We start from the raw sequence: 26,449 nt of genomic DNA, 5'->3' as shown, positions 1-26,449 counted from the left end.
CTAAGCTTAAAGTGCGTGGGTGGGTTACTCTTTAACTTGCTACAGGTCTGATGGTTAATCGACTTGTGAGAAGGGGGTAGGAGTTGTTGTAAGTTTTACGAATATTAGGACTGGAACTAGTATTCCGTGTAACGGAGCACGAAATATCACGTAGCAAAAATAAATACAATTCTTTAAGTTTTTCTGTGGCTATTAATGAGCTTTCTCGTTGCCATAAAATACATATTAAACAAGAATTTCTAAGAAATATCCTGTGCTGTGGTTACCTATTTTTCTTATAATAAAACCTTTATTGTATGATTTGATGAAGCAAAAAAGCTTTTTAAACATTGATGGCCACGTGACCTACTACACGAGTTCCAATATCGTACGAGTGTATCATAATTATTTCATTAACGTCATGTATATTGCCTTATTGATTAGAACACTGTTTACACTTGGTTAATCTTTTTTTTTCAATATATAAGATTGTAGCCGATCGGATAAATGAAATGTATGGCGCGTAGAGACACATCTCGATCTTTCCATACTTCCATCCATACTCTATAATAAAGAAAGTTACATAATCTAATAATTATATGGAAAATTAAATATTTCGCAATTTTGTGCCCTAATCAAGTCAAAAATCTTCCAAATCGCTATGTTTTGCAAGCAAAAATGTCAAAATCTCGTGTCACAAGAAGAAAGAAACGCAACTTCAGGGCAGTAACTTCGTCAAAACAGTTAATTCAATTCTAAAAAGACTTTTCAGTGAAAAATGGAACACAAATTGTTTGAAGAGTTTGATTTCTTTTTAGTTTTATAAAGGTTCTTTACACGATTTGTTAACGTGCTGTAAACTGCTTGGAAAAAAAAAATTTTATTTATGAAAGTTGAAACGTAGAGCAGGAAGAGGAAGTTAAAGTCTGTTCTTTGTAGGAGAATGCTCATTTTATTGGATCTCGGTTTTAGGGAAGAGAGTGAGCGCTAATCTTATCATCCAACCTCATAGCTTCGCCGTCGTGATATGTTGTAGGGAGGTAGCATCTTTGCCTCGTCTACTACATGTGCTAGGGAAACAGCGTCAGATTGATAAGGCAGTCGGTAGAGCAGTTGCCGGCAAGCAAGAGGTCGTTAGTTCTAACCTCGTTCTCAGCCCCTGTTGTCTGTTTTCTATAACCGGGACGGCAAGACGAACGCTGTGCGATGTTAGAAAAGAACTTCTACACTATACCGATGAGGTAAAGTAATTGGTTTGAAATGAGGCAAAAAAGCAAATAGTTTGATATTTTCATTTATTTATTGGGATAATTTTACGATAGATACAAAAAACAGTTCCAAACTCAGTTATGAAGGCAATTGCAGGAAGTTGATGATAAAGCCAGTCCACTTTTCTTGCAATTTGCGCAACACACTGGCATTCCATTTACGCTTCCAGCATCTTTAATACATGCAGAACATTGTCTTCCCTTCCAGCAATCTCCTCCCATTCCTAAAAACATGGAGGCAGGTAAAATACAAGAAAGATTCAGCATCAAAAATCTTTTTGTGACAAAATCCACAAAAAAAAGGATTTTTTAACATCTAGATACATTGTAGTGCCTACATTGCATTACAAAAAAATTCACTAAAGAACTTGGACGAATTTCGGACTGTTTGCATTCTCTTTCGAAAAACTTGTTAACCGCAGAATTTCTCAGAAAATTATTCAGGGGAATCTCATTCAGGTAAAATTCAATGACGTCATTAAGATAACAATTGCGTCACTTATCCAAAAATAGGATATTTTGCAATCCACTCAAGCTTTAGTGATACAAAATACAAGACTTTAGCGTTTCGTGGCATGCCTATAAAATATAATAAAATATGACTTACTATCATAATCACATGTACACCAAGGTGAATCACTACCATCCGCATTTTTGTTCACTCCGATTCGGAAATATTCACTACCACTTTTGCAACACGTGTACACTGCGTAATTACGCAGGGCTCCATTCACTATTCTACGGAACTGCAGTAGCTTTTTGTGAGGGTTTCCATCGCATGCATTTCCGGTACCACAGTTTGCTAAAACAGATTACAGTTATCAATGAAGGAGCGATAAAATGAATTATGATTTCACTGACTTACACTAATAGGTAATAGCGGTAAAAATGTATTTCCAGCATTGAGAAAAAACTGCACCTTAGTACTATTAATTCTAGTCCAGATTAAGATAAACTGATACCAAAATTACAAATATAATTTTTTGCATCAGTTTATCAAGACGTCTTCGTATTTTTTCCAGGCACTCAAATTTTTTTCTGCAATGTTTAACATTTTTTGGGATTCCAAATTTGAACAAAGTCGATTGCTGTATTTTCAAAACTATTTGTATTTCTTTTGTTTAAACTCAAAAAATTCGATTTTTAAATGCGTTTGAAACAAATTTGTCTCTGCAACATATTAGCTTTATTTAAATAGAAGTTTTCTTTTTAAAACAACTCCCTCAAATAAGAAGTCAAATATGGAAAAAAGTTTCTTATTTAAAAAATATTCATAAAATGTAGTTGAAAAGGTTTCCTAATTTTTTGAGACTCTACACGTATATTTTTATTAACCGGTTTCTTATTAAAAAAAGTGTAGTTTTCTTGCATCTTGACCTTTTTGGTCTGTTTGTTATACCCTGTTAATTCACGTACTAGGTTAGAGAGTAATGTTAATAAGAAGAGCATACCATTCGTAAACAAAGCAATAGAAATGAACGGCAATATAATAGAAAAGTGTACTTACTTCCAGCACTCTCCACGAGAGCAAGCATACCAAAAAATGCAACTAAAAGTACTAATTTGAAATCCGCCATATTTCTTTTGCAGTAATCATCAATGTAACATCAAAGTAAAATGCTAAAGAATTAGCTGTTGCTGGTATATATATATATACTTGTTAAACTTGTCTGTGTTCACATTTTCTAAAAAGAATCTTTATTTTTTGATCAACATTGCGAATCGGTAAGTGTGACAAAATCTATTTACGTAAGCAGCATATTTTGTTTGTATAATAAAAATAACATTCCGGTTTCGTTTTACACCGCATGTCGCAAGAAAAAAAATTCCCTTGCTTTAACTTCCTATAAAAAATTCCCAATTACTGCAAAAGGTAAATTGGTTTTGTGTTTTGTTAATCCGCATACTCACTCGTTATACTAAAAATAGCGTAAGTCGAAAAAGTTAGACCGAAAGAATTACGTTTTAATAAATAACGTCAAATTTCTAGAACAAAATCCCAGGTTTTTAAATTGGCTGACAGAAAGACAGCGAGTATTATATTACAGTGTCTGGGACACCCGGCGTCGAAACGCCGTGATAAGCCACAAGTAACTGTGGAATCCGGGGGAACGCTTAATAAAAGCCGTAAACTGCGTGCACATCCAGGTGGAGCGCTTTAGTACATGCAGAATTTCGTAAATTGAGTAAGGCGCACACAATATTGTAGTGTTTCTTGTGTAACATTTTGGTTTAAAAAATACATTTCCCTCAACTATAGCTGAAATAAAAACACACTTTATAACCTGTTGTTACCCCGTCATAACAATTTTTTTTCGAAAAGTTTCCGTAAATGTTCAGGAATAATCGTGACACCAGGCTGAGCGCTTAGTGCAGGTAGACTATGCTGCACATCCGTACAAGCGTAATACTCTGTTGGGAATTTTTTTTGCCGCAGTTGTGGTTTAGATTACAACACAGGAAACAACCCGTCATTACAAATTACCGTCATTACCGTACAAATGACGGTAGTTACATGCTGTTAAGTAGAATAACAAGAACGTGCTCTTCTTTCACTTCAGAACACTTATTCTACAGGACAGTATCTCTTCGTCGTCTACAGATAGCTAAAAACCTCCAAATACAACCCCGTCCCCAGGGTCTTGTTGCCCCTGAGCCGTTATTACGAAGTGGATCAAATTCATCAACAAGGCAAAATGCCCTGGGAACGAGGTTGCTCTAAATAAATATATTTTATGTAGCAAAAAAAGTGGAATAAAGTAGTTGAAAAGAGCTAAAAAAGAAGTATTCAAATTATGACTTATTCATCTTCTTACCTGCCACCCCCACCCCCCCTCCCCCTTTTTGCCTTATAAGGTTTCGAACAGAAATTTTAATACGCATAACTTACCAATAAAATATATTTTTTTAAAGAAAAACCACCGTCTTTATGAGAATCTTACGGTAATCGAACACAATTTTAGCTTCGCAGATAACAGAAATGAGGGTGTCAGATTTCCGAACGAAACGTCCTCTTACAAAGCCAAAATAATTCTGGTTTCTTTTCTTTAAAAGATATAAAATTCCTTCCTATAAAAATCTACACGTTTCTTAATATTTTAAATTAGTAAATGTGTCCACGAAAAATATGTTCAGGTGCACATATGTTTTTTATTGGTTAAACTTTACTGAGAGAACCATAAATATTGAAACCTTTTGCGTAAATCGTTATTTATTTAATGTGTCCACATTTTAAGTGTCAAGAAGTAGTTTCCTTTCAGAGAAATTTTGTCTTCCGTGTTCACATTTAAACAAATTTATCAGAATTTATAGGTCAAATCATTAAAGAATGAATTTATGTGGATTACGTTTATACTAGTTTTTTGCTTTTGTACATGGGCGTAAGCAAAAAAACGGATAAATCAACGACGCTTAGAGGAGCTAAGAAAGCTTAGAACAGCGCTAAAGACTGTTAGAAGAATTAACCGTCGAATTTCGACACCTAGAGGAGCTAAGAAAGCTTAGAACAGCGCTAAAGACTGTTAAAAGAGCTGTCTAATTTTGACGCTTAGAGGAGCTAAGAACGCTTATAACAGTGCTAAGGACTCTTAAAGGAGCCAATTGTCGAATTTTGACGCCTAGAGGAGCTAAAAACGCTTAAAAGAGCGATACGGACTCTTAAAGGAGCCAATTGTCGAATTTTGACACCTAGAAGAGCTAAGAACACTTAGAACAGCGCTAAGGACTGCTAGCAGAGCTAACTGTCAAATTTCAACTATTAAAAAAACTAAGTGTCGATTTCGGATGCCCAGAATAGCTAAGTGTCGATATCTGCCGCTTAGAAGAACTAAAGTGTTCATTTCAGACGCTTATTCGATAATTAAAGAAAGATGGCTGCGACCGAGTTCTATGTGACTTGATTTTACTACTTTACAATATTTTGTATTAACTTCTCTGCTTTTTTTATTTATATTTCAAATTTCTATTCGTTTTTTCTAACATCTAGCTAGCTAAAATAAATCAGATTCGCTGGGTTATATAATACAGGGAAGAAATCTAAATGCAGCTTCCTCCTTTCATGAAAGGAAAGTGGGTCAAGTGCTTTTTTAAAAAGTTGGTGAGTCACCTGCCACACTTAAACACTAAACAGGCAACCGAGAATGTTGTTGCTTTGACACTCAAAAGTCCTAATCCAGCTACATTTTTGAAGCATGAAACGTAAAATCAACGGGAAAGTTTGTGGCAGTTTATTAGCATTACTTACAAATCTGTGTTTGCTACTTTAGCCAGTAGGTCAAGATAACACAAGACGTATAATATACGTAACCTAATATGCACAACAGTGTAAATGAATTTCGCTTACTGTAATAGCATACGAGCTAGCCAAGGTTCGTAAACTTATTTATTTTAGCATACAGGGAAATATTTAGATCCCTGCCTTGACATGCCCCGAGCTCGGAGAGAGACTTATTTATTTTTTAAAACAGAAACACTGCGAAACATTTAAAGGCATATTCATTTATAATTTTCACCAAAAACACAGCAAAGCAGGTCACTAAAAAATTACGTGCACGATTGGCATCAGTCACCAATTGTGTGTATGTGCAAAATACTTTTACGTGCAGTAAAAATAACTGGCAAGAAATTTGTTGACAATTTGTGTGTTCCTGTAAGGAAAATATCAAGGGACCTGGTGACGAATTTAGTTGTTTAGTTTTGTTGTTGAATTTTAGTCAACCCACGTGTTTTTGCGCATACGCAGGTGAGTAAACTTGCTTGAAACTAATGTTAGTTTTTTACTGCAGCTATGTGTTGGTAAAAAATAAAATAGAATAAGGCAGAATCCACGGGAAAAGGACTCTGGTTCGTTCGCTATACCGGATGTTGGCGATACTAAGTGTCTACTCTATATCGTAAAAGCAAGGTACCATCATCTGCCATCACGAACACACATACAACATACGGCTATTATTATAAGGACTAGTTTGTCAACTCATGTTACAAACATGTTAAACAGTTGATTGAACCTTATATCACACCGCAGTGACATCTGCCATTTTTAAAATGAATATATCTCTATGTTTTGATCTTATTTTCATGCAAGTCGTGTTTACACTTGAACATTTGTGTTAGAACATTCAAATTTGCAATTAAATGATTCGAAAATACTGAAAAATTCTGCCAGAAATAATACCCATACCAAATTGAGTCAACATGTTCATCTACAAATGTTGATGGGCAATGTTGCTCAAAAAGTTGCCTCAATTTGCCCTGGGCTTTAAGAAACAACCAGTAAACAGTAGGAAAAATTAGGCACAAGTTCCATACATTTAAAAAACTGATGCACTCAAATCATATATTTTCGATTCACTCAAAGTTTTTTTAAAGTTTTTATCCTACTGTATTGACAAGAGTTCGGCTATCTTGCATCGACCTTTGATATATTAGATCCACGCAATTTCAACTTGTTAAAAGTTTACAGCGGACTGATCTGAGGCATTTGACTGGATTCCAACTCTCAAAATGCGCTAAATTTTGGGGCCTCTGTGACCCTCACGTGGATTATTTCGTACCGCGGACATCTTGTATCTTTTCTAACATCGGGGCGGCGATAAGAAACATGATGCCTTGGGACGAAGTTGCGAATATCGCATTCGTTCTCTTTCTGGAAAGCTAGGGAAAGTTGGGATACATCAAGGAAAGTTATTTTAACCTTGAGTCTGGGTAGACTTGTGGACTGTGTAATAAGAAAGACATCTTTGGCAGAAAAAAAGTCATCTCTGAAAGGAAGCTAGTTTGTTTCTTCAGAAATATTGACGCTTATGTCATTAAACTTGCTAAATTTAAAATATTGCATTTAAAAGATGGTAGAGGTAAGAAAGCAATATTATGACGTCATACTTACTGGAAATGTATTTCATCCCTGGAAGCCATATATGTCCTTAGCAACCCTTGGTAACCACCTACTGCCCAACATAAATGTAATAAATATTCATGTAACAAATACACCATTTTACAACAATATTACGATAGTCCAAAGAAGGCAATATATGAAATTATAGAAGGCAAAATATGAAATTTTTCCAAATTTTTCTTTTTTACATATGACGAATTTTTTGCTCCTTCAAATGTTGTATTTACTGTATTCAAAGGCACCCAACATAAAATCTAGTTAGATGAACCAGAAATCTTTGAAACCTCTCAAACGTATTTAACATTTCATCACACATGCTCTCGGAATTGTTTCACGTCGAATTTAACAAAGCTTTCACTTGATCAATAATATTTGTGACAAAAGAAAAAAAAACAGTTATTATTTTAAAGAAATCATATTGGCTATTATTGTATTCTAGGTAAGATATATTTACTACTACGTGACATTAATGGTTCCAATTCTATTTCTTCCGACTGATCGTTAAACCAAGTAGCTTTACTCGCCATAGCCCATTCGAGATCAAAACTAACATCGTTATTCTTACTTGCTACAACGCTATCTTCGAGTAATAATTTAGCTCGGTTGCTTTTGCCTTTTAGGTATGCGAAGTAGGCCTGTAGATGGTATAATCGAGCCTGAAACAATCCTTTGCATCTCATATGAATTTTAAATTTGTTTATAGCTTTTTGAACTGCATTTTTTCTTTGAGTTGTTGGGTTCAAGCGGAAGCAGTGAAGGTAGTACTCTGCTGATATTGACAAAAAACGAGACTGGAAAGTTTGATAAGTTGTCTCGATGTCCCAATCTAAATATAAATATCAATTCAAAATAAAATTGAATGTAAGTAAACTCGTACAAAAAAGAAAAAAGACATTATAACAGTTTAATATGATAATACATTTGGTAACTCGAACACCGGATAATTCAAACAAAGTAACACGACCTATTTTGCATTGCTTTTTTCATCGCCAAGTTTTCACCTTCTGCCGGTCAGTTACCCACTTTTTGAAAAATTCGCTTTAACTTGAACTATATTCTCATTTTAGACTAAATTCGACATAATGGGAGCTTCCTTTAACTCGATCATTCGTTAACTGTAGAACAAGGAACACTTTGCAGCGCTTAAATTGATTCGATTATTCAGTCTTACCGCTATAATCTTGAAAATGACTTCCAGCCTCGCTCCAACGATTATGCCTAACATACCTAAAAGAAAAGAAGAAGAATTTTACCATTAAGTATTCTTCTTTGGTCGCTCAATAAAATCTCATTTAATCAATAGGCACTGGGGATTTGATTGTGGCACACCAAAATAAAACAGATTTTGATTAATTTTTTATAATTTGTTTTTATTACACTTTTTCTAGTAATTAGGTCAGTTTAGAACTATAAAAAAATAAGAATAATAATGATAATCCTGGTTTAATTTTTATTATTCTTATAAAAAAAAGCGTGTGAAAAAATAGATTACCTTAGGGCAAGAAGTAAATGCGGAAGAAAATATTGCGAATTTGCTTTGTATTCGCAAATTAAAATTCCCCCATTTTCATACAAGGATGGACATTTACAATTTATTATCCCGCCTTATACCTTATTTCATACTCTTTTGCTATTTTCCTGTAAGCTTAGTATAAAATTTGATTGATCACGAAATATAATTGCTATTTGTCATTACTAATTCAAATTCCTTAAAGGAGAGGCGAACTGCGCATGACACGCCTTCTGAATATGAGTTTATGATGACAGTGTTATGATTTTAAAGACCAGACCAGATTGCTTTGTCTGCTTCATAGTAAATCAATTTTTATGTTACAGTCCTCTTGATAAAAAAAATCTAACAAAGACTAAGAATGTTTTGCTATTAAAAATATTCGTAAAGTTATAAAAATTTGAAGTTTTTCACACAGAAACGAAAACTTGGCAAAACAAAACCCCAAAATATAAAGCAGTCTGTTAAAAATACCAGAAGTAACTACCTAAACCACCTGAAACGAGATTAAACTACCTGAAACGAGCTGAAACCATCTGAAACGAGCTGAAACCACCTGAAACCATATGACACCAGCTGAAACTACGCGAAAGAAGCTAAAATTAGGCGAAACTAGCTAAAATTAGGCGAAACAACCTGAAACATGATATCCGGCATAGATGTGCATTCACAGCTAGGGTACCATATTTATTTTGTTGTCTAGCACTCCATCGCAGATCTTTAAAATGTAGAGTAGTAAGAATTAGACGTGAGAATGTCATTAGAATAATGGCCAGTAAACCATATTCATTGTTAATCATATGACTAGAATGTTTGTGGTAATTTGTTATACTAATAAGTTACCCAATAAATCGTATGATATGGGCTTATTGATTATATTGACTTGAGTGATAAAGCATGGCATCCACCAAAAATTTTATTGATGTAAGGAAAGAGCTACATTCTTAACTTTTAAGCCATAATATTTTCCTGTTCAGTTTCTCAGCTATCTTGACTCTCTTTTTATATGTTTTAGCTTTGTTACAAACGTTTTGGGCATATGGTATAAATTATATGACATACTGTCTTTTTAAAGTGTAATAGTGCACAGATAATACACGTTTTGTGATAAGAACACCTAACTTCTTAAATTTTCTTAACTTTTATAGCCGTACTTTCCCACTTGTTCTCCTGTATTTCGACAAAGTTTTTCAATTTGCTTTTTAATATATTTCTTTATATTTTTTTTATGCTCATATGTATTCATTGATTTTGTTTAACATATATATTATGTATTTTATTTTATTTATTATATATATATAATGTTCTTAACTTTTTCAATTTTAATTGTCCTTAAATTTCTATCTTGTCATTTTTTGAAGTTAAAATTTTCTTAAAATGTTCTAAATCTTTGGACCACTGAAGCTATCAGTTCATATATTTTTATTTGTTTTTATTTATATTTACAAATTTCTATTTTATTATTTTTACATTATTTATGTATATATAAAAGCTCTAAACAGTATTAATTATCCAGTTGTTTTGTTAAGTTGAATTGGGTTAAAGTGGTTTCTTTCTGGTTAGCTAAACTTTCTTCGAGTATATCAAATTCATTTTCCCTCACACGAAAGCTTAGACGCAAACAAATGTCAGAGCAAATCCCCAATATTCAAATCCAGCTCATAGGAAACCCCGAATTGCAATCAACAATTGAGCACAAAGTCGGAGTGGTCAGATTATACTCTCTTGAATAATACTATTAATTATATTTCTCTGGGTGATTGAAGCCATTCTGGCCCAAAACACAAGATTTCCCGATTTTGACCGAGTCAGCAAAGAACAATAGAATCAAAAAGCGCGTTCAGAATTTTACCGCAAAAAATCGTAGGATCCAGTGTAATTTTTCCCACCTAACTATTCCAATTTTGCCGGTGGTAAGAAAAATTATGCTCCTGGCTAGCTCGTTTTAAGTGTTTTCAGGTGGTTTCATGTGGTTTCAGGTGGTTTTAGCTCGTTTCAGATTGTTTTAGCTCGTTTCAGGTGGTTTCAGCTCGTTTAAGGTGGTTTAGGTACTTACTGCCTTTAGAAAGTACGGTTATGTTTACATATTTGGTGGCTAAATTAATAAACAATGGCATGTATTTCTCCTTGTAGTGGTCATGGGTCAACATGCACAACATATAGGAACAAGAAAATGTTCAAAATCAAAAAAGCAAAAAGCAATAAACAACATGTGACGAACAAATTTTTATAGTTTTATACTACTAAACGTACTGAACAAATTGATATTACTTTGTGAGTAAAGATAAAGAAAGTAAAGATTCGTGAATAAAAATAAAGTCACAATATTGCACATTCGATTTGAACGTTCGATCATAACAAATATATCTTTAGTTGAAAGAAGTTTAAACAAAGGTTATAAAATGCTGTTACTACTATAGTACGTAAAATACTTTTGGTTATCTCGAGTGAAGTATCTAACTTTTGATGTTTACTGGCAAAGCACATCCAAAACCTTAGTAAATCTTAGAATTTAGAAATCTATAATTTTTTTTCTCTCGCTTAAAATTTATTTCAGGGTTGCAGAAAATAATCTCCTATAATAATTTGAATTTTTTTAATCAGGATAATAAATTGTTTGCGGTATACTTTACCATAATGTTAAAGCCATGTTTAAATATTTTTTGAGAAAATCATTAACTGTTGATTCTTCTGGCGTTTCAGCAAACTTAGTAATTTCTTCTAGTGGATACATAGTCATACCTGAAAGATTGAAAGAGTGTGCGGTTAAAACATAAAGCCAGCGCGTATGAATGTATTTCAGCTGTCACTGTGAACCCACGGTTTTGCTATTTATGTTTTGCTTTTTAGGAATAGTGTTTGAAATTCAGCAGTGAAAGACGGAGATAAAAAATCATTTAGGATTTATGGAATAGCTTACAAACACAAAGTTTAAAACATAAAGCGATAAGATATATCTTTTAACTTTTTTAACTTTCTCTGTAGCTATAAAAAGGTTCGTATTTGGGCTGTGGTTTACATAACTGGGGGAATGTGAATTGAATTACTTAACTACCTGTATCCAACAGCAGATCGACACAACATGAATAATATATCCACTTTGCTTGATGGTCCTCAATTTTCAAAACTAATGGCATCATTTCTTTCAAGATTTCGCTGCAAGACTGTGCCCTGAGCAGAGTTGTAAGTTCGTTAAACACGAAAATGTTTTTACTTAAAACAAGATTACCGAGCTCCTTTATATACTCTAAAACCGGCTTTCTATAAACCCGGAGAAATCCTATTTATCCAAATTTTAAAAGCTGAATGTATTTCAAAATGATCGGCACCCTCATTCCATAAAACAAAAATAGTTAGAAAGGTTCTCGGCATACCGTAACTTTAATAAGTACATATGAGCAAGTACAGGAATGATGTGTATTTTCATGTTTGCATCTGTAAGCCCTTTCGCAATCTTGTAGCAATCGGTACCTAAATTGCAACATATAGCATGCCTAAGACATCTTATTTATATATTTTGCCGCCCTTACTTTCTATAACGTCAAATTAAATAAAGCAAGTTAAAATTATAAAGTGACAGCAAGCGAGGTTTTGATGAGCCCTAACTTTCTTATTTCATCCTATCCTACTGAAGCTCAGTTGAACTTCCAACAGTGAAACGAGTAGCACTGCTCCAACTGACTTGTCTGCCGTATAAGTCAATTGATAGTCACTCAATGTCTGCGAATTGCAAGGATCATGTGGCAGTGTTTAATTACGTGTAACATTTAGATACAGTGCCAACATATCAACAAGTAGTTTTTTTATTTAGGTATTGTCAGATTTTAAAGAACGATGGACATATAGTTTTCCAGGCCTGCACTATAATATTTCGTCCCTCAGCAAAAGTTAATTCATTCTTTCCAGATCGTCAGAATATAATATACCTCAAAATTTAATTTAAAAAAAATGTATGCTTAAGGGGTTACTTCTTTACTACCGCAGATGACAAAATGCCAACGAAGTATTAACACAAAGATTGAGGGCCATCTTTCCACTAGAAACTCTACCAGATTTCTACGCCTGTAATTGCAACTGTTTTTACCTGCATTTAAAGCATTGTTTATGTCCCCGTTAGCTAGGTGGAAGGATGCACATGTGAGGTGGAACTGACCAACTGTTAACATATCTTCTACGTTGATTGAAGCAGATTTTGCTCTGAAAAAGAGGAAAGCAGAAAAAAACTTGGCGCTTTGAATTTCTTGACGTGCTGAAATTACTTGAAATAACATGCGTAAAATAGATATACTTCTCTTTAGCCATTTGTTCATATACTTTCCCTAAATTAAAATTTCCGTTGATTTGACATGATGTTATTATGTCTGTGTAAGCAACCATCATCTATAAAAACAAGCTGGACATAATTCGTGGAGAACTTATTAAGTGAATAAAGATAACCCTCTTACAAATTGACGCGGAATTTTTGGTCTCACAATAGTTACAAATATTTAATACATTTCTGGTCCAACAACAACCAGAAGTAGGAAAATTGTTACCTCATTCCAAAACTCGCCACACACCTCCTCCGCCATGTTTAATTGCTCTAAATTAGCCAAGTATGCTCGAGCGTAATCTTTTTTCATGTGGTACGCCTTTGAAAGAAATGACAAGCATCTGACTTGTTCAACCGAAAACTCAGTTTCTTCGCTGAAAAAAGTAAATAAAAATTTGCAAAATAAGAAAGTTGTGTTTCAATTTGCGTTTATGCAGTACCAAAGAAGGAACATTGTGGATACTTAGTCCTCACCTCTTATTGTCTGTAAAAACTCCTGGCATTTTCTGATGAAGTGTTTGAACAAGCGAGGCTTTCCACGTTCTCATCAGGACTCCAAATTTACTTGAAGGTTGTGGAGTATTCAAAAGTTTCAATGCGTTGTGAAAATGCTGAATACCTTCATCCAAGCAATCCATTTTACATAACGCCTAAATAGTCAACAATAGTAAGAGTAATAAAAAATTAAAGAATAAATTTTATAAATTTAGCTTCTTTGAAATTTGTTTTTTTAAATATGTTAAGACGCAGGACACTAGGCAAAATTTTTAAATGCTAAAAAGTAGAAATTAAATCTGTTCTTGTAGTTAAGGCATACCATGACGTTCATTTTACTGCGCCATTAAAGAATAAAAAATTAACAATGATTTAACTAAATCGCACAACTCGCCTGTCCTTTTAGACATTCCACTTTTGCTCTATCCTCATCTGTTACCAAGAAACCTTGATAATTGCTCCCCTCCTGTTGTCTGATCATCCGATCAACATCTTCTAGCAATGTCAAACAGTTCATGCTTTTGTTTACGTTTAATTCTGCTGACGCAGCGTCAATAGTGTAATGAAAAGTTTTCATCAAATTTCCAGCTGCCTTTAAATAATACACCAGCTTCGGTAAGACAAGGGCTTGAATCTAAAGTAAAGAATGATAAGCGGACGGTTTTGTAGGGCTGTGCAATTTTTTTTTGTCGCAGTGGTTCTTCTAACATAGCGTGAATGAATGACCGTCCTGAATGCTTTGTTAAAATTACAAAACTAATAAGAAAAAATAAAAGTTTGCTGTGTTTGCCATTTATTTAGTAAAAACCGCTTTTTATACAGTCTAATCTCGATAAGTGGAACCCTGGATAAGTGAAACTTTAGTTTAGTGGAAACTATTTCCCCAGTCCCTTGGATTTGCATTAACAAACCTCACTTATTTTATTCGGAAAAGTGGAACCCACAATAAGTGGAACATTTGATAAGCGGAACCATTTTTTGGTCCCTTGGGCAATATAAAAGTGGAACTTCGAAAAGAAAAATCATCTACACAAAGTTTAAAACAAGCTAGTATAAAGGATTATTTTTTATAACTACATTGCTTAGAAAAATCATTATGTGGAAGATGAATATCTATAATGCATTCTCTTTTGTGCCTCCCCCTGTTTTTTGATTATTAGTAAATTCTCGGCCTCCTGAGATTTCAGATCAGTTCGATAAGTGGAACTTTTTTTCGATTTCATAGAGGTTCCACTTATCGAGCAATTCGGATAAGTAGAATATTCGATAATTGGAACCATTTTTTTCGGTCCCATGGAGATTCCACTTATGGAGAGTAGACTGTAATTTTTTTGTGTGTTTCTCTCTAAGCACCCCATCGCCGCCGCCCCACCCTCCCCCACCTCACCCTCTGTCGTCCTATACTTTGGCGCTTGTTTAAGCACTGAGTGTTAACACACTATGCTCGCAGACTTCTTTTTTGGGCCTTAATTATTTTAACTAGACGAAAAGACACAGGCTCCTGGAAGCGGTCAAGAATATACACCGCGAAAAAGAAATAAACAAAAGGCGTTACTACCTGGGCACATTGACAGTGGCTCAAATCAATATTGCAATTTTCCACAAATGTAGAAGCTTTCCGTGTCTTTTGACTTGAAGATGCTCCTGATAAAATAGACGATTGTTTAAATTCCATCAACAAGGCCTTAGTGGCTAATTTACCAATGGTTTGACTGGGATGTATCCGATTGACACGTTTGGTAAAAGTCCTAAAATTCTTCTGCGACTCCAACTGACGATTTTCTTGACTCTCCGCCAACAATCCTAAACATACAACAAATGTAAAGTTATCCCATATTTTTTTATTATTATTTTTTCATACATGCGATGATAAGGACTGACATATGTCCGACAAAGTTTCGCTTATAATGCTGAATATTTCTTTTCTTTTGTGCTATTTTTTTTTTTTTTTTTTTTTTACGGAAAAATAAAATATCAGTCGTTAGCCGTGTAAATTTCCACAGACATTCGCCGTCATACATAATTTCACAGGTTCGCCGGTCCCCAGGTTTTCGCCCGTCGTAAATATTTCCCACATCAACATTTTGTCCGCCTGTTACTATAAAGGAATTAAAATACACTGCGTGGCTCAGGAATAAAGTTGCGTATACGCCATTTTGAATTCTTGTATGATCAGTATTTTGTGCATCTGTACCCATCTGTTAGCACGAAGTAATTAAATTGCTCTGTGGAAAGTTTAAAACAAAGCTGCGGTGCAACCATTTTGAATACACAGCATACCAGTATTAATGCAAGAGATAAATGCTTTAATAAACACCTCACTTACTTGCCATTGCAATGAGAGCAAGACCAATGCTTTCTCCACGATAACCAGTTGGTTCATAGTTTTTTAAATGTTCTGCCTTTGATTTATTGCGGAGTTTTAATGCTTCTTCTAAAGTGTTCTGCGACGCGATGTAACGTTTGTTTTCATTGAAGAGCGAAAATGAACGACTGCCAGATCTTTGACTGTGTGAAACTAAAACAACTTGTTTTTATTACCACAGTGAAAAAAAAATTCCGACTCTATATTTTTTAAATGCAGTCTTAGTATCGCACAGTGAACTTTTAACATTAGTTGCAATTTTTCGAGTTCTTAGCATTTTTTATTAATATCTTTTTTTTTCAAAGATATTCCAGTACTTCTTACGGTCACTAGAAGTAAGATAACATCGACAACTCCCCTGCATTATCGCGAAATAGTAATATAATCCAAAAAAAATTACAAACATAAAAAATGGAACCAATGTACGCAAATCGGCGTAAAAATGTAAACCTATGTATATTTTTGTTACTCGCAACATTTTTTGTTGTTACAAATCGATTTGATTTTGTATCTTTTTACTGGCAACAAAATTGCTGTTGAAAGTAACAAAAAATGATGCGAGCAACAAAAATAACAAAATTAAATCTATTTGATTTAATTTTTGGATCTTTTCACTGGTAATAAAAAAAATTTTGCGAGTGACTTGAGTAAACAAAGAAAACCTTTAGCACAATTTTGAGTCAGTAGTTTGGTTCTAGCTAATCAGAATGCAGTGATTATGCCGAATGCTTTCCCTGTTATCACGTTAATATTACCTACCGTATTCTCTCTAATGACGCCCTGGACGTTTAATTAATTTTCGAGATTTTAGGGTTGGCGTTAATTGAAGAGGGGCGTTAATTAGAGAGTGGGTGTTTAAAGCAATTAAGACTTTCAAGTAATAGATTTTCTTTTCTTAAGAAAGCAGTGACAAAGAACTGGTAAGGCATGTGCCGATTGAAATATCACGCCTGATTTTTTATTTCCTGAATGATAAACGTTTACACACTTCGCCAAATATTGTCTTTATTTAATTTAAGTGTAAAATTCTAATAAACGCCCCTTTACATAAAATATGGAATAGGCTTTAATTAGAGAGGGGCGTTAATTAGAGAGGGGACGTTTAATACGATTTTTGATGTTTTAGGGTGTGCGTTTATTGCAGAGGGGCGTTGAATCGAGAGTGGGCGTTAAATAGAGAGAACACTTGCACAATGTACAGACGACATAATTTTTTAGGCTACTGTGTCAATAATAAATTTCAATTGATATTTTTTATACAAAACGACCATCTCACCACTAAATTTTCTGGTTTTCCCGTTCTTTATTTGTTCAGAGGCTGAGATGCCTCGACCATATCCGGGTATAAACCCGTCACCACCACACGAGCGGCATTTTTGTGACTGCTGCTCCAAGTACACGGCAGCGCGCTCGTGTAAAGCTCGTCTTTGATCCTCTAGCCACAGTGCGTAAGCCGCTTCTTGTACAAAAGAGTTACTAAATTGCAAGTACAAACATATTCGTTTCTTGTTGTCTGAGAATGCATTTGATTGTGAGAGATTGATAACCGCATATCCTTCATAAGCGTAACATCCACACAACACTTGTGTTTTGTGGATACCTGATAAATAAGAGTTTCATATTTAATATTGACATTATTGATGACTAGTCTGTGTCCGTGGATAAATCCACGGGTTCGCCTGTTCTTTATTTACCGCATTTCGTGTGTCTCGTTACTGCAGTTACCATTTTGCGTGACAGACAGACGTATTCGGGCATTATGATATAGATATCATAATACCCGATCAAGTCATTCCTTCGAAAATAGAAACTTTCCTTTTTGAATCGCGAGCAATTCTAGAAAGAGTGAAAAAAATAACTTTAATGAAACGAACATGTGAGAAACCCAAATTGCCTACCTGTCATTACATGATGGTGGTAATGGTGTTGTGGTTTGGATGGTGCTGTAATGTTTTCTTGATGTTGAAAGTCGTAAGTTGATTGGTTGCGATTTTGTGAGGAAATAATAGCCAGTGAACCGCATTCAAAAATTTTTTGTTTGCATAAATTATACAAAGTTGTATCTAGCATATTGATGCAGTTCTTCGGGATAATAGCGTTCAATAGATCACGTGTGAAGCTTTGCCCTAAAAAATAAAATTTTCTTAATTAACTAGCCAACCGTAAAAGTACAGGGAAATACATTCGTCGTTGATAAGATTAATTAGTTAGAACCTTTACACTTTGTGGCAAGGTATCTCTGAAACTTTTAGAAGTAAATTTAGTGGATAAATGATAGTTCTTACCTAGCACAGCTGCACATTTTAAGATGGTCTGTTCGTGCAATGACATTCGGTCTATGCGTGCCAGCACCATGTCTTTCATGGAGTCAGGAACTAGCATTTTCTTTAGATCAATATGTTGAGGTATCACGCATACTTCATCTGTTTCCTGAGGCATCACGCCTGGAGATGCCTTTATGTAGTTCTCTTCATCGTAGACAAAACTGCTCGACACACTCTGAATTTTTGAAAAGTTGCTGTGGAAAACATAATAAAAAAGAAGTTTAAGTTAATGGTGTCATAAAGTTACTTTCAATACAAATGTGCTTTTTGTCGTCGCATTAATTGACAAGGTTATCGTCATCGTAAGGACCTTAGAATGAAGTAAACGAATTTTTACATTATAAATTACCTTTTACAGATCGAAAGCCTTTTTCCAGAAGCGTCACTTTCCTTTCTCGTTTTGCCTTGCCTTCTCAGTTGCATTTGTGACGGACTTAATGATGGAGTAGCTACCCTTTCGTTTTCTTTGATGCAGCCCATTTCTTCAGACGAAAGATAGTCGTGCGTGTTTATCAAGGGAATCTCAAATCGAGAGAGATTCTTCTGCGTGTTTAGTGGCAAACAAGATGAACGCGCAACAAACTGTATAGTATTAGAATCTACCATGTCTTTTATTAACTGTTCACACCATGATGGTACTCCTTGACTTTTAATTTGAACAATTTCACATAGCTTTTTAGGTACTTCGTTCACTTCTAGTAATTGACACATCAGATCAGGAATATGCTCGCTTTGTAAACCAGCTAGAATAACATTTAACCAAACTTACAAATTTATGCAGGCCTGCAGCAACTACGGAGCTAGCGAAAGAGGCAGCCTTCCCTTACTTTTCAATAACTTTAAGATATGAAGAAGAAGAAAATAAAATTAATTCATTTTTTAACCCTCGCCACTCCCTTGCCAGCTTGCTGGCTGCCACAGGGGTGACGTATAATTAACTTTCTTAGCTGATGCGTTCTCATAGTTTGCACAACTGGGTGCATTCAAATACTCCGTAAAGCTCGTTTATAATTTGTACACTTTTCATTTATTACCAATTGCATCGAAAAGACAAGCCTGTTTTATTTCTATGGAAAAAAATTTAGAAACTTGCTCAATCGGAGATGTAATTTGCTATCAGTATTCTCGATTAATCTAACAGCTGATTCACAAAGTTGACCAGACGAGGCAAGTGTTCTTATGGAGAATATGAATGTGGTGTTGACCGTTTGCGTCCAATATTCGAGTAGCTCCCATGATTTAGCGTCAATGTAGCGGGCATTATCGACAGCGATGACAGAATTTTGTTCTGACACAACCTAAAGGAGATAAGGGAATGCAACTTCATTGAAAGTAACCCATTTTTTAATCTCATTCACTAATTATATAAGGATAAAATTCATATAAAAACGGCGATATCACGAAGCAGATATGCAAAAAACTATCTATATAGCTTTTACTGTGACAAACTTAAATTCATACTCATAATTTTTAGGTTTTCGACAAATGATTTTTGGTCAAGTACAAGTTCAAACTAATTTGAATCATACCAAATTGAGAAGTTTCGTAAGAATGTATTTATGTTTCTCTTGCCTTTCGTTTTCTTGGACATCCATGATATTCGGTGTTGTTGCAATCTAAGTAAAAAAGCAGATAGCAATTTCAATCCTATTGGTTTTTGAGGTAGAGGGGCATTTGTATGTTTTTTTGCTTATTTGACACATTTATGGAAACAAATTATATCAAAATCTCCAGGAAAGAGCGGAGATTACAACCTCGAAAGGTTTTTTTAGGACAAATAGTAATTATTAAAATCTATTGAAAAACATTATTAATAGGAATACTGCGTAGCTTTGGTTGGTAAAGTAAATTAGAGAAATTCTTACGATCTGTTTGTAGACTTATCACGAAATTGCTTGAAAACTCAACTTTACCCCCAGCGATAACGACTTTGACATGGGGCAAAAAAAATTGGGGATAGGGATATTAAAAACTAGTTTGCTGCACTGTTTGACCTTTTAACTTATCGTACAAAAAAAATACAAAAATCTGCTACGTCTTTAATGAGAAAAATCTGAGAAACTTACATAGGTTGAAATAATATCACTCAACAGGCCAATATTTTCCGTGATTTCGGCGTCCTCGTTTATAATAGACATGATGTATTTTTCCCTGCTTTCACCTTCTACATCAAAAAATGCCCTCATCAGAGTATTAACAATATAGTAAGTGCTTTGTGCGTGTGACACATCACCCTCAGCATGAATAACACGCATATGGCACTTTTCCGCATCATCCATGAATTCTTCCAACAACTTTGTTTTCCCAATGCCTGCCTCTCCTTCGATAATCACAACCTCACTTCTATGTAAACTTCCAACTTTTTGTTTTTTCATTAGCTCTCTCCACACCCTCATTTCTTGTTTTCGTCCTACAAAAAGTTTACATACAGTGAAACTCTATCTATAGCGGGCACTACGGTGACCTCAAAAAAGTGTGTGGTATAGAAAAGTGTTTGCTACGTAGAGGTTCTTCCAAAATAGACTTATATTGCTTGAAAACCTGTTGTGTGGTGCCAAGGTATAGTAAAAGCGACTTCTAAGTGTGTCAAGAAGCTGGTTTTATGAGAAGTAAGAGTCCGAAGATAATATTTTTTAAATATTTCTTTGTTTATTTAAAAACAAAAAACTAACTCAGAGAATATACATTCAAGTTCTTACTCATGACCATAGAAAAGTCAAAATCAATAGCTAAAAATATTAACGAAAAAAGTACAGCATTTCTTACAAGAAAAGCGTTTATATGTCTCAGTGTTGGGCGCGTCCGCGACAAGAGAGGTTGTTTCTTAGAGGGTAACGTAAATTGGGACCTTACCAAATGTTGATTTTTAGATCAATCCGTTCAAAGAACTGGAAAAACCAATAGCATGTGTAAAAAATATTTATCATTCTGTCCTGAGTATACATCATGACAGTGGCGAAGATGTAGCTACATCATCTTGTAGAGTTAGCATGTTATAAAGCCTGTGTTTTAGCCATCCGGCGACAAATAATTTTCGTCACGCTTTAATGCTTTTTTCGGGATGGGAGGTCTGATCAGTTCCGCGAACAAAATCCTTTCATGACAACAAATCATTATCAACAAACAAGCCGATATTTTTACAGAAGTTAGTACGCCAAGTCTTTAAAGTTTACATCAAAACCAATTATGTTTGTGTTTCGACAAATAAATTTCTTCACTTTTACAGACACTTTTAAGGGCGACATAAGTTATTTGTCTCTGGTCCTAAAAAGATCTTACCTAGCATTGGATAAACAACAATATCCTGTTCATCTTTCTTGCTGAAATACAGAAAAAAGTTACAACTAGCTAACCCTGATAAATTCTATAAAATCCAGGCTTTGATTACTCGTAAGTCCACTAGAAAGAAAGAAATTATCGCGATCAGAAATTTCGCAATTTTTTTGCATTTTCGAAAACTTTCAAAGTTGCTCAATATTTGGTTCCGAAAACTGTATTTGTAGGAATTATTAATGAGATTCTTCAAATATCTATGAATCTTAAGGGAAATTATGAGCATTATTCTTACATTTTTGAGTTGCTAACGTTTTCCGATCCTACCTGGAGTTTGGATTGTATTCCCGTACGACACCAGGATCTTTCATCCCTTTTAATTCAATGTAAGGTAAGGGGGTGAAATCTTGTTTTCGTAGTCTCGTTTTTGCACCTTCAAATGTTTCAGCATCACAAGTCAGTAAGCCAGGGTAATACATCATCAGTCGTGCTGCCATGTTAACTTTACTCCCAATCACTACAGGAAATATAAAAGTCTTTTCTATGGATATATTTAATGGAAAAGAAAACTGATTTCATGTAACAAGATCTTGAATTATGTAATTTAGGCCGGTGCGTAAAGCATGTGAAAAACCATTGCATTTCTTATCGCTACTATTTGCTCATTAAGATCTTAGTTTGGTAAATTGTAAGTTCAACATTATATCTATCACATCAATGCAAAGCATTTTATATACTAAAAACGCAATTTATTGAAAGCTTTCTGTACCTGTGTATTCATGTCTATCTTTGTGACCAACAACTCCGCAAAAAGCAAGACCAGTAGTGACTCCAATACTTTCATTCCTGCAAAGTAATCAAGAAATTAGTTTTTAAGGAGTAGCAGCACTCATTTTCTTTTTTTTGGGGATGTTTTTTTGTTGTTATTGGGGAGGGCGAAAGGGGAGAAGTGGAGAGGGGGTTGCGTCAGTGGAAAATTGTAAGATTCCTAAATTGGTTAAAAACACACTCTCTCCATCCTAGTTTTATTATACAAAACTAGAAGGAAATGCCTAAAAATAGAGATAGTTAAAGCTCATACTTACACAATTTCTTGTATCGCATGCAAAGAATCGAAAATGTGATGAGCACATTGCACAGCACGGGAGGGATCGTCTTCGTGTTTTTGACCAGGAAGTCCAAATATAACAACAAACGTACAACCCTGCAATCAGCAAAATGTAGATTTATTCTTACTCCCGACTAAAATTAGTTACTAACTACGAAATCATTTTTAAAATAAAAATAATTACAACAAAATATTCTAGCTGATGTCCAACATGGCTATGCATAGTGTGCACCCCTCCTCTTATATTTCTTGATTTTTGTGGAAGTTTCTATTATAGGTGGAGGTAATTTTTTCGTATATTGTTTAAAGCATAAAAAAATTTTTTTACCTTGTCAAATCCGAATACTTTATTCAAGTTACCTGCAGATAAAAATAACGTTAATTATTATTCATACTCAGTGTAACGAAAAATTTTGTTCGCAATTCTGTTCAGTACTGTGGCTTTGGTAATTTCTAATTTTCTTCTCGAAATGTTTTCTTTTTTTTCCCGTTCGACAATGAGTAGAAATGTTTTCTTTAGCTAGTCTTTGGTAGTAGTAGCTAGCCGTGTAAAAGGGCACAGAAAAAAATTGTATGAAGTACGGTAAATAAATCCTAAAAACAAAATATTTGGAATAATACTGATCCATTAAAATATATCAAAATTTACCTTTATACCTAGTACAAGCGTCGTACACAACTTCAAAAGCCTTTTGTAAGACTTTACTACCCTCCGTAGGGGTTGTTGGAAGCTGCATATTTATAAACAAAACGGAGACTTGCCGCATTTCAGAAAGCCACTCTAAGTCTTGTCCATGGTCGAGCTATATAACAAACACAATGATAACGATATAATAATAAAAACAATTGAAAACAAAAATAAAGCAGTGCGCACATAAGTAGCTGTAAGTAGGAAAATAATACTTTGTGTAAAACTGGCTCAGGGACATATGCTCTTAAATTTTGAACTTCTTGTGGTGACAAGTTGGATGTCATGGTCAACCTCTCTAAAAATAAAGATAGGTCACAGTGTAGAGAAATGTATAAATTGCTTCAAGACTTCTTTAAGTTAAGCAACTGATAATTTGAGTCCTGAATTTTTAGTCTGAACAAAATTTCAACACCAGGAATTTTAACGCATTTCACAGGTAATTATTTTGCGGTTCGCTGCAGACTGAAAGATTTCGTATTCTTGGAAACACGTTACTCAACAAACCGAATTTTTTCCTTCTTTTTTCTTTTGCGTTAGTTCCGGTCATGGCATTTTTAGCCAAGAATCTGCCAGTTGTGACTTTCTCGTCTTCATCCAACAGTAAAGCTTTAGGCATATCCTGGGTGTAGTCCGTGCATTGGTCGATTAAATAGTCTAATGCTGACGTAACCATTCTTTCCGAAGTTTGCAAAATTATTGCCACATTGTTTTCATTAGTCTGATTATTTGTTTCAGTTGAAGTTCCCTGTTGCGCATGCCCGATAAGCTAAAATAATAAAATATCATTTTCTCGGCCCTTTCGAAACAATCGGTTCCACGGATTTTATTAAACTTTGTCCGACAATATTTTTGGACAATGTTGCGGTGCTGAATTTCAAAATTCCACTTCCTGTCGGTTTGCCCTCCTGCAGACACTAAATCTGCGACCTTTAAAAACAAATTTGCTTTCCGCGGCACTCAGAGGGGCAGGGTACATCTAAATTTACTCACTAAAACTAACCTTAAAATATGTTCCATTTTCTAAAGGTGTTGCAGAAAATAAACTCTGTTCACAATTAGCCCAAGCTAGCTGTGAAAGTATAACGGAGCCAGGGATGGCTTGCTTCTCTGTTGCTCCTACATCATCCACAGCGGAACCAGAAATATCAAACTGTTTAGCGGGTGGTAGGCCAACATTGGTTAAACACATCCCCCCAACTGCAATGGCTAACTTTACTCTCAACACGATTCCAACCTCAGTCATGAAATTATCGCAGTTGGCCTGAATGTCGATGCTACAGTTTATGACTTTGTTTAAAAGTGATTTTGCATTATGACCTATATCGCTACATTTCCAAGTAGCTAGAATCGCATCACCTAAAGATAAGAGAACGGTATGTTCTTTTGTTTTAACTAGTAGTGTAGTCTTTTATGGGATTGACTAGTTGTTATTCTATTAGATATAGATTGTTTAGTTACTTCCATTTCATAAAACTTACCAGCAAACTTCAAGACGTCCCCTTTTCTATTTATAATTTCTAAGAAAGGAAAAATAATAACGCGCAAAAATATTACAAAAAGAACTACAAAAAGGTTAAAATCAGCACAATACAATTTCATACCATCTACTATCTTTCCTATATAAGCATTTAATGTTGCCGACAACTTGTCAGTACCACTTGTGCCATCCGCTGTTGCCATAGCGCTGTATTTTTCTGTCAAAGCTGTAAATCCTGATATAAAAAAAACACAAAATATCATCAATTTTAAAATATTTTTACGCAATAAGTCAGAGAAACCGCCATTTTTTTGTCCGTGAAGAGAATTAATTAATCTTGATTCCCGCTTACTAGGACAGACACAAACAATACAGTAGACTCTACGGTCCCTTGGACAATTCTTAATACTTCCTTATAAAAACTACTCGTTAACTCCAACTCCGGACAACTCGAACATTTGTTTTCTCGAACCATTTTTTGGTTCCCTTTAAGTTAATTTATTTGAATAACTTAAACCTTTTAGTGTCTGAGAAAAAAATAAATGTTTCAAAAATGAATACTGGTATGTAAAGTAGCCAGAAGTTTCGAAAAAGTTGTTCTTAAATGGTTCTTTTTACAAAGAAGCCACAATTTTCCTTCTGATGGCAATATGATAAATGAGAAGGCTATTCAATTTGCTGACAGTTTTAATATTACAAATTTTAAAGCGTCAGATGGCTGGCTGAAGAATTGGGAAAAAATGTTAGAAAGTAAATTCATTTTTGCACGTAACAAAAGTTACCTTCATACAAGTTACAGTCCTCTTTTAAATTATAAGTTCTGTTTTTCTAAAATGTGTACCATACAATTGTCCCTAACTCGCCTTAATTTGAACTAACATCTCATTTTTGTTTAAGTTAGAATTAATGGGAGCTTCGCTTAAGTCGAAAATTGGTTAAGTCGAACTGTTTTCTCTGGGCCCTTGGGGGTTTGAGTTATCGGGAGTTCACTGTAGTATTAAAATTTTTCATGGCTACCGCCCTCCCCTTGTAGGTTTAGCCGTTGAAAAGGAAGGCTACCTGAGATATCAGCAAACATCACCACTCCGAGAAATTCTTTAGTTGATGGCATATCCTTGCTATGATTAAAATAAATCATGCTATCAGGGATGTGACAAAGAAGCTGTCGAATGAGTTCGTTGTTGTTTTTATCTGCTTCTTCTGCTTTCTGTCCCAGCAGAATGCGACTGAGTATATTCGTAGAGTCTGACAAGAAAAAGCATAAATTGTGAAACTTTTCTAAAACCAGGCCTTTATCATTCTACGACAGGATGTTAGCCGTCAAGAAAGCTTTATCAAACATCTAGGAGACAAACATTGGGGACGGCAATGATTGCTTGACAAGGAAAAAGGGTTTTTGACATTGAAGCAGTGCTACTTGAGCATCGCTAACAACATGCCTAGTAGTGAGCCTCGAATTCAAAACCCCTAAAAAGCAACTTTCTGCTGTTCTAGTACTTACCATAACTTGATCTGCCAAGAGACGATAATTTTGATGTTTTGTTGGTTAATCCCAGGCGAGAAACATTTCTTCGATCGCCTGCTGGAAATAGTGTGTCTTGTGTCATCTTGTAAAAAACATATTAACATTCAAACAAACTTTAACGTTTGAACATCATAAGAAGACATGACATTGCTGTTTGTTGATGTTTTTGAATTCGATGATGAAAAGACCTTGTAATGCGTTTTTTTTAAGTTCTGACGAACACAATAAC

The 26,449-nt window shown here is 34.6% G+C and overlaps 2 protein-coding genes across 3 annotated transcripts; both read right to left on the bottom strand.

Moving 5' to 3' along the window:
• Positions 1 to 1,260: 1,260 nt before the first annotated feature.
• On the bottom strand, positions 1,261 to 2,915 carry LOC130612240 (uncharacterized). The gene is made up of 3 exons (XM_057433545.1): positions 2,755 to 2,915; positions 1,855 to 2,049; positions 1,261 to 1,471 (listed from the first exon to the last, which is right to left on the bottom strand). Exons 1-3 carry the CDS (start codon positions 2,822 to 2,824, stop codon positions 1,323 to 1,325), a joined length of 414 nt encoding a protein of 137 aa, XP_057289528.1. The 5' UTR covers positions 2,825 to 2,915; the 3' UTR covers positions 1,261 to 1,322.
• A 4,621-nt stretch (positions 2,916 to 7,536) lies between these two features.
• Positions 7,537 to 26,362, bottom strand: LOC130613251 (adenylate cyclase type 10-like). 2 transcript variants are annotated; one of them, XM_057434591.1, is made up of 32 exons: positions 26,197 to 26,362; positions 25,755 to 25,940; positions 24,820 to 24,930; positions 24,697 to 24,735; positions 24,219 to 24,574; positions 23,723 to 23,984; positions 23,431 to 23,513; positions 23,177 to 23,330; positions 22,856 to 22,887; positions 22,505 to 22,623; positions 22,189 to 22,265; positions 21,747 to 21,936; positions 21,426 to 21,466; positions 20,213 to 20,556; positions 19,676 to 19,762; positions 19,240 to 19,444; positions 18,496 to 18,889; positions 18,108 to 18,340; positions 17,721 to 17,948; positions 17,099 to 17,422; positions 15,784 to 15,975; positions 15,016 to 15,260; positions 13,852 to 14,091; positions 13,437 to 13,612; positions 13,186 to 13,336; positions 12,939 to 13,030; positions 12,735 to 12,847; positions 12,025 to 12,121; positions 11,706 to 11,821; positions 11,284 to 11,392; positions 8,312 to 8,367; positions 7,537 to 7,966 (listed from the first exon to the last, which is right to left on the bottom strand). In XM_057434591.1, exons 1-32 carry the CDS (start codon positions 26,300 to 26,302, stop codon positions 7,566 to 7,568), a joined length of 5,559 nt encoding a protein of 1,852 aa, XP_057290574.1. In that variant the 5' UTR covers positions 26,303 to 26,362; the 3' UTR covers positions 7,537 to 7,565. The 2 variants fall into 2 exon arrangements, with proteins under 2 accessions (XP_057290574.1, XP_057290575.1); XM_057434592.1 differs by having other exon boundaries at positions 25,755 to 25,813.
• Between the last annotated feature and the right edge of the window lie 87 nt (positions 26,363 to 26,449).

The sequence above is a fragment of the Hydractinia symbiolongicarpus genome, chromosome 10, assembly GCF_029227915.1.
Source record: "Hydractinia symbiolongicarpus strain clone_291-10 chromosome 10, HSymV2.1, whole genome shotgun sequence".
In the NCBI taxonomy this organism is placed as follows: domain Eukaryota; kingdom Metazoa; phylum Cnidaria; class Hydrozoa; order Anthoathecata; family Hydractiniidae; genus Hydractinia; species Hydractinia symbiolongicarpus.
This window is presented reverse-complemented; position numbering and strand designations above follow the sequence as displayed.